General features: G+C 40.9%; 1 protein-coding gene across 3 annotated transcripts in view; it reads left to right on the top strand.

The window, feature by feature from the left end:
• The first annotated feature begins 24 nt into the window (after positions 1-24).
• The window catches only part of ROCK1 (Rho associated coiled-coil containing protein kinase 1), an 86,471-nt gene continuing 74,465 nt past the window's right edge, over positions 25-12,030 (top strand). For 2 of the 3 annotated variants that reach the window (XM_026699333.2, XM_087931149.1), the window contains exon 1: positions 25-1,168. In XM_026699333.2, coding sequence (XP_026555118.1) covers positions 1,076-1,168 — 93 coding nt within the window. In that variant the 5' untranslated portion in view covers positions 25-1,075. The remainder of the gene's footprint in view (positions 1,169-12,030) is intronic. The other variant, XM_026699332.2, reaches the window with a different exon arrangement.

Raw genomic sequence — 12,030 nt, 5'->3', positions numbered from 1 at the left:
TCCAGCGCATGCGTCCTTTCCTCCGGTCTTGCTTAGACTATTTGAACAGGAAGGCGGACATATTTGTGAGAGGGCTCCCTCCTTGATTAGGTACCGTACTGAGGCGATAGTGACTACTCTGCTGCTTTGTACTTTTTGCCTTCGCTCATCTCTGCAGTTGGAAGGAGCTTGCAATTTCCCCCCCCCCCATTCTCTTTTCTCCCCCGCCCTCCCTACCCCCCACCCCGGCGCCACGACGGACCGAGGTGGGGCAGCAGCGGAGCAGCGAAACTCTGGCAAGCTGCACCTACTCCTCCGGGACTTTTGAATCCCGGTCAGCATCGGGGAGAAGAAGGGGGAGAGAAACGCAGCGACCGGACAAGCCGCGACAGAGGAGAGAAAAGGGAGCGAGGAGCGGAAGAAAGCATCTCGACCGTTACGCGGTGGCCGAAGACAACTCGCGCATCTGGAGAGCGAAAGCGGAGGCGTCGGCTTGCTTTCCCCGACCCCGAAGTTGGGGGCTAGCGGGGCCTCTGAGGCGGCTCGCCCGCGCTAACCTCCGCCGTGGCTTGAGTACGAAATGAAGCCGTGCGCCGCCTCAGGCCCGAGTCTCGGTGGAGGGAGCAGCTGGATGACGCTCCGCTGAGAAAGTTTCCTGTTTTTCATGGTAGGCCTCGCGCTTTTCCTCCACCCCTTCTTCCCTTCTTTCAAAGCCGCTGCTGTGCGGCTAATACCCAACGAGAAGCGGGAGGAACCGCTACGCTGATCGCGGGGAGAGAAAAACAAAATGTGGTTCCTTCGACACAGGGCCTCGGGCTGGAGACGAGAGCGCACCGGCGGGCCAGGGAGCACAGCCTAAGGGACTCGCGGGGCAACCGAGAAGGCGGCTCCCCCAGGACCGAGCAGCGCCCCACTTCCCGTTTTCGACGTTCGCTTTTGTCGCGCGACGATGTGTAACGGGGGGAGGACAAGGGACAACCCCGGCCTGTCTCCGGCTCTTCTCTGAGAGGGAGAGCTCAGGGAGACCAACCCCCCCCCCTCCTCCTCCAGATTTGATTTCCTGTGGATTAAGGAAGACGCCTCGAACTTCAGCATTATGTCGACAGGAGAAAGCTTTGAGTCCCGGTTTGAAAAAATCGGGATGATGATAAAAGACCCCAAATCTGAAGTGAATTCGGACTGCTTACTGGTGAGTGGCATTGACTTCCTTTTTGGTTTCTATTAAACGGGAGGGGAAGACTTCCTTGAGGGTTTCACCCACCCACCCACCCTTTTAAATGAAAGGTCTCGGTTGCCTTTTTATTTCTGGAAGTTTAAGCCTTGCATGTATGGATGATAGTGAGTTGAAGAAAGGCACTAGAAATATTTTGACAAAGCCTTTTTGCATCAGCACTCAGTCTCAGGATGTTTTATTTTCTCAGAATAATTCTTCTAGGCTTATGTCTGGGTCTTATAGGGAGTCCTCGATTTATGACAGTTAGGACTGGAAATTTCATCACTAAACGATGCAGTTATTAAGCAAGTTGCATCCAATTTTATGACCTTTTTTTGCTACAGTTGTTAAATGAATCACCATGGCTGTTAAGTGAATTAATTCAGCTTCCCTCATTTAACATTGCTTGTCCAAAGCTCCCTGAGAAGTTGCAAATGGTGATCACGTGACTCCCAAGATGCTGCAAGGTATATGGTGGTTGCCAAGTGTCCAAATTTTGGTCATGTGACCACAGGGAGGCTGCAATATTTGTAAACGTAAGTCACCTCAAATGATTGTAAGATGAGGAGTACCTGTAATGTGTTGTGGAACCCTTTTGAGAATCGGAAATTAGTTCAAATAATCAAATAAATTGAATTATCATAAAGAAGTTAAGATGATTGTATGATTTATGTGTTTTCCAATCAATAGAATCCATGTACTGTCTGATATTGAAAGGGTTACCCTAGAAATTGATGGAGGCTTAACATGATATTAACACAAAAAAATTCACTGTTACAAAAATAAGATTTAGCTTTCTTATTTGGACTTATTTACATGACTGCATGTACTGATTTAGGGAGTGATACTGTTATGCTACTATTAGGGATGTTTTCAAACATACTAAACTGAACATTTGGTTAGTTAGTGGCTCAGAAGTGAACCTATGTAGCTTGTTTATGGCTCTGTGGTTATTGATTCAGGCACTTGGTTAAGTAAATAATCTGTACTTCAGTTAACCATGGAATAGCTTGTTGTATAAATATAGCTGGGGGGAGTATGGTAGAACATAGGTTCCTAACCAATTAAGATTAGTCCAGGTAGGCAATGGTTTTCTATCCTAAAGAGACTGATTAAATTGGTGTATGACACATTGAATTTTAGGTAGCTGAATTAGGTTTACACCCTTGTGCATAATTTCATTTTTCATATTAACCCACTTGAATAAGTCAGTATGACTTCTTTGTCCTTATTTTTTCCCCATAATAAAAGTGTAACTTTAAAATAGAATAGAATACTTTATTGGCCAAGTGTGATTGGACATACAAGGAATTTGTCTTGGTGTAAATACTCTCAGTATACATAAAAGAAAAGATACATTCGTCAAGAGTCAAGCATCATAAGCAATCAAATCATACTAGGAAACAGTCAATATAAATCGTAAGTATACAATCGACAAAGTTACAGTCATACAGTCACAAGTGGGAGGGGATGGGTGATAAGGAGTTATGACAAGATTAACGGTAATAGTAGTGCAGACTTTGTAATAGTTGAACAGGGTTGAGGGAATGTTTGATTAAGTCCTCAAAACTATTATGGCAGAGTGTACAACATCAGGGTATAATAGAACTCTTTCCAGTGTACAATACTGGAAAAAAAAGAAATGAAAGTCACACAGCAACACAAATTAAAGAATCAACCATATTTTATCTTTATTTTGTCGTTAGTTTATAAACTTTATAATCGTTGAGGACAAGTATATTTGAAAATAATTATTGAAGAAGCTTAGTATAAGAGAGTAGGCCATTGTTTTAATTGCCTTTCTATCCAATCACTATATTCTACTTTAAAAAAAAAATAAGCTGCCTTTCGTTATCGTTATTAGTTTTTGCCAAATGCAAAGTGATTATATTTTCTTTCTTTTATAGACAGGAGATATCCATCAGTTCATTAATAGGCTACTGAATATTCAGCACACACACACACAAACTACAGTTCTCTAGGTACTCCTGTTATGGACCTGATTTTTATTTATATATGTGTGTGTAGTGTATGTGTATTATCTATATAAATCAGGTGCATAACAGGAATACCTAGAGCATTTTGCTTCTTAAAGTCCCCTAAATTTCCTCAGATCTCCCTCCAGTTTTGAAAAATGCTATTAAGCTGTTGCACAAAGCCTGGAAATGTCCTTGAAATGTTAGAAGTTTCTCACTGTTGGGCATAATATTGATACGAGAGCACTGCTTGTATCAGTTGTTCATAGTAAATGCTTTGTGCGTTAGGCTGATGATTGGGGCAGATTCATTTGACTGTTACTGTGTACCATTTGAATTTACTTCATGGGAATGATTTTTTTTTTAGCATAATCATTGATGGTTACACTAAGTCCATAATCAAGAGTAACTAACTACTAAATGTCTTATCAAGTAATAGAGATGTGTATGGCCTGTAGTGAAGTAGGAAAATGCCTGATATGAATTAGAGTTTTTGCCCAACTAGCTTAGTAGAATTTTCTTTTTATAATTGGGTTAGGTTCAAGATAGTTATTTTGTGTATCTAATCTAGAGAAAATGGTATTTTAATTTGGGAATAGTGCTGGAAGCACAAACATGCTTTTTGTTTATAACCTTAAACTAAATGTGTTCTTTTCCTTAATTTCATGGCTGCTTTGGAGGACAATAATGTGACACTTGGAAAGGACATAGGCCTGTGATGGTGAACCTATGGCATGCCATTTGTGCAGGCACACGAGCCCCAGCCAAACCTACCTGCACTGCACATGTGTGCACCTCCCAGCTGATTTTTGGCCCGTTTGAGGCCTTTTTCGCCCTCCTGGGGCTCAAGGAAGGGAAACCTCTGCAGCCTTTGGAGGCTGAAAAATGGGTGTTCTGGAAATACCGGAAGTGCCGAAACCAGAAGTGCTGAAATGGGCCCGTTTTTCGGCCTCCAAAGGCTGCAGAGGCTTCCCTCAAGCCCCCAGGAGGGTGAAAATGCCCTCAAATGGGCTGAAAATCAGCTGGGAGGCATGCACATGTGCAGTCCAGGTAAGGTAGGTTGCGCGTGCATGGGCAGGGGGCGGGGTGCATTGCATTGTGGGTGCTGATATGCGCATATGCTTTCAGTACACCACAACAAAAAGGTTCACCATCACTGACGTAGGCGCTTTAAGTTGTTGCAAGTAGGTGTAGCATTATTCAAATAGCTTTCTTGGGGTTGAATTAGCCTTGATGCAGAGAGTATACTCTGGTATTAAGCTAAATTCTAAATTAGTGGAAAAGTTATAGCAGATCACTTCTCACAAGATGCTGCTCTTCCCTTGTTCTCCTGGCTCTTTTTCCCCTCCTCCTGACATTATTGACTCTTTCATTTTGCATTTTGAAATCAAAAGCCTATGTACATGTATAGTCTATAATAGATATAGTTGGGTTAATGTTTTCATTTTACAGCTGTGTGAAAAAGTTCTGCACACTTTACGGTTTACTGTTTATGACATTTTTCGGATAGGCCGTTGATTTTATGATATTTTATGCTAACTGCTATGCAAAATATTGTTATATTGAAATAAATACTGGTGGTTTTTAAGTGAAAAGCATAAGCTTTTTGCAATTTGGTGCTGTTTGGATGGGGATTATGAATTTTCTTGCATGCTTACAATGACGATGGAAACAGATTAATTGATGCATACCTAGTGGCATAGGTGTCGCAATTACTAAGGCCGATGCTGGTGTTTCGTTAAGATTTTTATTATTTGTGGCCCTGAAAAGAACCGTTTATGTAACCAAACAGGGTTACTAATATGAAATTGGCCAGCCTTTACTGCTTATAACCAGGCACTTTCGCATAGACCAGGGGTAGTCAACCTTTTTATACCTACCTCCCACTTTTGTATCTCTGTTAGTAGTAAAGTTTTCTCTAACCGCCCCTGGTTCCACAGTAGTGGTGATTTATAAAGTAGGGAACAAAACCCCTACCTTCCACCATCAAAGCTGGAATGCCCACTAGTGGGTGGTAGGGACCAGGTTGACTACCACTGGCATAGACTGTATAAGCCTTTGCATGGGATCTTTGATGACAATGTGGTGCCAGGCTGCAATAATGGATTCAATCAGCTCCTGCTTGGTCTTCAGATGCTTCTTGCTTATTTCATAACCAGTCTTGGCCCACAAGTTCTCAATTGGGTTCAAATCTAGGCTCTGAACTGGCCAATCCAGGAGTCGAACACCGTGCTTCTTCATCCACTGCTGGACGGACTTGGCTCTATGAGAAGGAGCGTTGTCATCCTGGAAGTAAAAGTTCTTCCCTACAAGTTGTTGAGCTGAAGGAAGCATGGTCTTTTCCAGGACTTCAACATACTGCTTGGAATTCATGATTCCTTGCACGATTTGGATCTGACCTATACCAGAAGCAGCAATACAGCCCCAGATCATCATATGCAATGGATACTTCACAGATAAGATTCAGGCAGTATGGCCTAAATTCTTCAGCTGGAAATCTTTTGACATACTTATTGCACTGATTCCCAGTCAAGTAAAAATTGCTCTCGTCACTGAAGATGATCTTGGCCCACTGTTCGTTGGTCCACTTGGCATACTTCTTGGCCCATGCACGTCAATGAGAGTGGCGAGCATCGGTGAGCAAAGGTTTACTTCAAGCCCTGCAGCCTTTGAGCCCTCTGGCAAGCAGTCTGTGACGCACTGTGCTTATGCACACTTTTACATCACATGTTTCACCCCAAATTCTTGTAATCTGAGATGAGGTAAGCTTCCTGTCAGCCATCGAAATGCATTGCAGAGCCCGATCTTGCCATTTTGTCGACTTTCTTGTTCTTCCAGAGTGGAGCCTGTCATCAACTGAACCAGTTATTTGGTATTTTTCAACCACTCTGCTCTCTGTGGCATGATGGCATTTCACTGTCTTGGCTATTTCTGTATAGGAGTAATCGTGAAGCACAATGATGCGATGCCACTGCTCAATACTGGTGAAAGCAAAGGCCTTCATCCTTGCCTGCAGCCAGAGCGAAATTAAATTTCTCGATGCTTTTCATGCCTATTTATAGTCAGAGCGTATGACAACATTGATTGGCTCATAGATTTAGCCTCTGCATTCTGATTGGTCAGTCAAAGCTCACTGCTGATTGGCTACTTTCAATCCTAACATTCTTGAAAATGCAAGTTGTGTTTGTTTTAGCACATAAACTCACTCAAAACCTTAAAAAGACTGGTTATATTAATAAAAATTATGCATCTCAATCCCACTACAGACATTTTCATCAAAGTACTAATTTTGTATGGTTTCTATGAGTGAAAAGTTGATTAAACATGTAAATACAGCTTAAAACTGAAAGCGTGCAGGACTTTTTCACATAGCTGTATATATACTGTGTTACTTTGTTTGATAATATTTCTATTCTCATCTTAACTAAATATTATATTCCTTGGATGAAGCAACTTGCAGCTCTAATTTACTATTTACTAAATTTACTATTTTAATTAAGTCAGAATTTTTAGTGCTCATAAATGTGATTTTTCTAATGTTTTCTAATATTACTAAAACTTTAAGAATATTCTAACTTACATTTTCCTTGGAAATTAAGTCTGTTACACCAGGGGTCCCCAAACCCTGGTCTATGGACTGGCACGGGTCCACAGCATGCCAGCAACTGGGCCACACAAAGCCCCATCCATGGGATGTAGGGAGCATGTGAAACCACATCCCCACTGTGCTACGGAAGAACCTTTCTCAGATGGAACCGGTCCATGGTGCCCAAAAAGTTGGGGGCCACATTACTAGTTATAAATAAAAACAAATCAGTTTGGGCAATTAGAATTTCTATAGTGCTTTAAAATCTAATATAACATTCTGAACTATTCCTAGAAAGTTCATATTTTCCTTTAGGTGTGATTATATTAACTATTTTAGTGCTTTTATCTTAATGTGTGCTTTTTAGTTGAGTCTTATTTTCAGTACTCTAAAGAATCGTACTTCTACAATTTGAATTTGTATTCCTTTTAAAAAATGACAATAAGACTTCAATCCTATTATATCTGGGAGGGAGTAATGTTAATGCAGTATCCAATGTTGAGGCTTTAAAAGTCTCTTTGTCCACTTACCCAAAACACTTTGGTGATTGGCTTATTCTTATTTCACAAACAGTTAAATCTAGAAACACCTTGACAACTATTTGTCAAAAATCTTTCATGCCATCATGGCACATAACAGAGAGTAAGGAAGTCAAAAGTTAAGGACAGAGATGCATAACTAGTTCAGTATAACAAGAATTTATATTACCTCCTTAGATTCAAATGAAATAGTTTTGAATGGGCTGAAGTTTTATGTGGAGCAGCAATTAGAAAAGCTATTCACTTTTTCTGTGAATATGTTCTGCGTAGAAAATAAGATCTGGTGGGGTAAAAATGCTTTTTTCCCTAAAGTTTCTATCAAAAGTAATAAATATTGTGAGATTTTTAAAATGCGCATAAGTTGATGTAAAGAGTCCTTCAATTATAAGAAAGCTTCATTTAATTTTACCTGTAAGAAATAGTGCTTGTAAATATTACTTGCTACTCATATATTTTTGGTTACCATTTTATGAACAGCTTAAGCCAAAGTTTTCATAAGTATCGGATGAAGGAAAAAACTCTCATAGGCTATAACATACTTATAATTGAAGATGGGTACAATGGATAATTTGTTTGGTTTGACATAGTAATAGTAACAGTAACATACCATGTTTCTCAGAAAATAAGACTGGGCCTTATTTTTTTTGACCCCCCTGAAAAAACAGCTAGGCTGTCTTTTTGGGGGTGACTTAATTCCCCCCCCCCCGCACACTCTAGCCTAAAGCACCTGGAGGGCAGCCACACCTTGCCACTAGCCACTCCTAACGGCCAATCGTGGTGGAATGTGGAGAGCTCCCTATCCCTGCCAAGCACCTTTACTGCAGACCCAGGTATGGTGCTGGCTGCAGGCCGGGTTGGTGGGTGGCGGCATGGATGTCGGCCTCGGCAGTGGCAGAGAACTTTGCATCACAGGACTTCCATCAGCTGCCGCTGCCACTTCCTCCGCCGCCATCACTTTCTCTTCTGCCCTTGCTGCAGCTTATGCCGCGTTCGGAGTGCTGCCATTGGGCAAGACGCAGAGGCCAGAGTCCCTGCTGGACATCATGGCGTGGCAAGTAGCGGAGAAATGGCCCTTCCAGTGGGTAGAGGAACGGTTCGAGTGCATCGTGGAGCCCGTGCAGCACCACATCGTATACTGGTTCTTCCCCTGCAGCGAGAGAAAGATCTGTATGTATTCTTCCTTCAACGTTGGCACTGCTGGCAGCATTTCAACCACTTCTTGGGCTTCCTCCCACCCTCCTGGTAGTTTTAAAAAGGGAACCATCTATCCATTTTGCCCTTCAAGCAGAGGCAAACCTTCCAATCCAAACATAAGAGAAAGGGAATCATCCTACAGACCCGTAGCACCCCCTTAAATGCATTCCCCACCTTCATCTCCTTGAAGGAAAGAAATAGGATGGAAATCCACCTCCTGGATTTCTCTTGGCAAATCCGAAAGACACTCTTCCCTCTTTCCCCCCCTCCTTCCCTCCCTTCTTTCCGTGCCAAGCTTCCCAGAGGATTCTCCTGCTGATTCATTCATTCAGTCATACTTCTAAGGGGGTGTTAAGGGTCTGTAGGATGATTCAGTCTGTATTCTTAGGAAACTGATGGAGGGAATGAGAATAAAGAAAAAGAGGGGAAAAAGGTCCACGGGTTTTTTTTGGATGGCTGAAGCAAGAGGAGAGCGCCCAATTGTACAGGTGATGGGACCGTGACCCGAAACTCTGGGGCAGGAAGCAAAGCGAGGCATGGGGAGGAGAGAAACAATGGCATCACCCTCCCGCCCCCGCTTCCACCCACTGAAGCCCAAGTGACTCAACTGACTTGCAGGACATTATTGATGCAGCTGCCGTCAAGCAAAGCGATGCCCCTGCAGGAGGGCAGGCGGTTCTCAGCAGCAGGGGTCTGTCCCACTGCTGCTGCTGCTGTTGTTGGAGACTGCGCTGGCAAGAGAGGCACCACCGCTGGCGGGAACCGTGGAAGCTATGGAGGCAGCTCCCTTGCCCGAGAAGCGGCTGAAACGCTGCTGGCGGAGGAATCCTTGGCGGCAGCGCTGGTGTTGAAGGAGGAATACATACAGATCTCTGTCTCACTGCAGGGGAAGGACCAGTAAACAATGTGGTGCTGCACGGGCTCCAGGATGCGCTCAAACCATTCCTCCATCCTCTGGAAGGGCCACTTCTCCTCTACCCACCACGATGTCCAGCAGGGACTCTAGGCTCTGCGTCTTGCCCAATGGCAGCACTCTGAATGCGGCATAAGCTGCGGCGAGGGCAGAAGGGAAAGTGTCAGAGGCGGAGGAAGCAGTGGCGTCCAATGAAGGTTCTGCGATGCAAAGTGCTCCATCACTGCTGAGGCCGACATCCACGACGACGACGCCCACCCGCTGACCTGACCTGCAGCCAGCACCATACCCGGGTCTGCAGCAATGGCACTTGGCAGGGGTAGGGAGCTCTCCGCGCTCTGCCATGATAAGCCATTAGAAGCTGCTGGTGGTGAGACAAGTCTGCCCGCATGCCGCTCCTAACAGCAAGTTTCTCCCCGCCCTTTCCCCCATTTTGCATGTTTTAAATAGGCCCAAATTTTGGGGGAGGGGCTTAATTTCACCTTATGCCTATAAAAATGCTGGGCCTTCCTTCTGGGGGGGTTGTATTGTTGGAGAAACATGCTAATAGTAACATAGTAACAGTAAAAGTAACATAAGTAACCTTGACATTGTAATTTTTTATGTCTAGGGTTTTTCCCAGATTAAAAAAAATATTTTCAATCATATGATCCTGAGCATCTGAATAATTTTGTTTCTCCAAAATTATTTGCAGTTTATTCAATGAATATTTGTGGTATAAACTAATAAGATTTCTCTAAATTATAAAGTAGGTAGATCATAAAATCAATTTAAAATACCTGAGGAAATATCTGAATCTAGTTCTATAAACTTATATTTAAAAATATACTTTTATAACCCTATAGGCTCCATGATGATTTATTGGCCTCATATAACCTGAATGAAATATGTTGCTACTAATGAAAGATGTGGATTTATCTAAAATCAGCAGTATATCTTGTTTTGAATGAAAAACACGGTCATTATATCCGTATAGCACCATCATAGCTTATATTTTAAAAATAATATATAAATATGCTACACAATCTTACCTGCTATTGTGTCCGCTATTGAATCCTCTAGTTTTCCATACCTATAGTTCTGATATATTTCTGGTACTAATAAACAATTGGTTTCATGGATTTTAGCACATAATTTCTTCCTCCCTTTAGTACAATTCCCTCTGGTGAATCTGGAAGATTTTAGTATCCTAGATAAATCTTCCCTCCACAGTAGAAAATTCACTTTTATAATCTTATTATAAAAATTTTAGAGGTTCCATTTACTTATCACCAGTAAATTTAAACTGATCTATTTCCTGACATGTCTGATCAGTCATCACTGTATTGTTTGTTTTTCTCTCCAAGATCAACCTCTTCCTTCCCCAATTTTTCATAATTTTAGGACCAGACTGTTCCATAACATTGTCTACTAGATTTGAGCTTTTAAAAATATGTTTTGCAGAATCCTAGGTTCCATGAAAATTTGATGAGATTTTGTGAGATACTAAGGGGAGAGATTTTCACCCAAACATAGATATTTGTCGGTCATAAGAGATTTGGCTCTTGATCAAGAGTTATGGATTCGTTTGCTTTACAAAAAAAAAAAAGAAACATATGGGTTCTGTGGCTGAAAATGTTAGAAAAGTACTAAGTTATTTCCAGAAAATTATTCCAGCACTCTTTCTTACCAGTCTGTCTTTATCTTCATAAGATGAAACAGAGGAACTGATTACAGCTTGTAATTCTGCCATCATCATTTCTGTAGTGTTCTATCAGTAACTGGGAAATAGTGTGTTATTATCCAAATTGCTAATGTATTTTCTACAAATAAATGCAAAAATAAAACAATTACTACTCTTATTACAACTAGCATTACTTACATTATTATAATTATTGTGGCATTTGGAAAATTCTATCAAATTTGTAATGGCTTTATTTATTTATTTATTTATTTTGAACAAATTTTATTCAGTTTTTCACATTAAAAACAAAAATCTCTTTTTAGTGGACAACATATTTCCGGGTCATCACCTTTACATACAAATATGACAGCAATTATACATTCATATATGCATACTTAATTCTATTATTACCTTTTCCATTCCAAATTTTCAGTAAGGAGAGAAGCAAACACATTAATTTTAGCCTCTTTCATAAATCTCAATCGAAACATCTTTTTGTTTCATTTCAATTATTTCAAATATAATCCTTTAATATTTATTTTAAAAATAAAGATAAACAATATGTGTTTGCCTAAGAATAATAAAATAATAATAATGATAATGATAATAATAAAAAAGTTACCAATGTTTCTCCTTACTTTTAATAGTCTATATTAACTTATTAATTTAGTTGTTTCTTTAGTCTGTCATATTCCCTTTCCATTACACATTCTTTTTATAAATTCTAGATTAATACAAATTTTAACACACAGACACACAAAAAAACAAGTTTAGGTTTCTCCCCTTTTACTGTTTTGAGTGTGACACCTCAATGATTAAAATATACCTTTATTCCCTCATCTTGATTCCCAATAAACCATTATTTTTAAGAAGTTACAATAATAATCATTACATCTTTTCATTTGGACTCTGCAGCATATTTCCCCCCCCCCTTGATTTTTAATAAGAGTTATCAGGATTTATATTA

Source organism: Pseudonaja textilis, chromosome 3, assembly GCF_049901715.1.
Source record: "Pseudonaja textilis isolate UNSWEBS1 chromosome 3, rPseTex1.2, whole genome shotgun sequence".
Classification (NCBI taxonomy): Eukaryota; Metazoa; Chordata; class Lepidosauria; order Squamata; family Elapidae; genus Pseudonaja; species Pseudonaja textilis.
The sequence above is the reverse complement of the archived record's forward strand: the minus strand, read 5'-3'. Positions and strand labels throughout refer to the sequence as shown.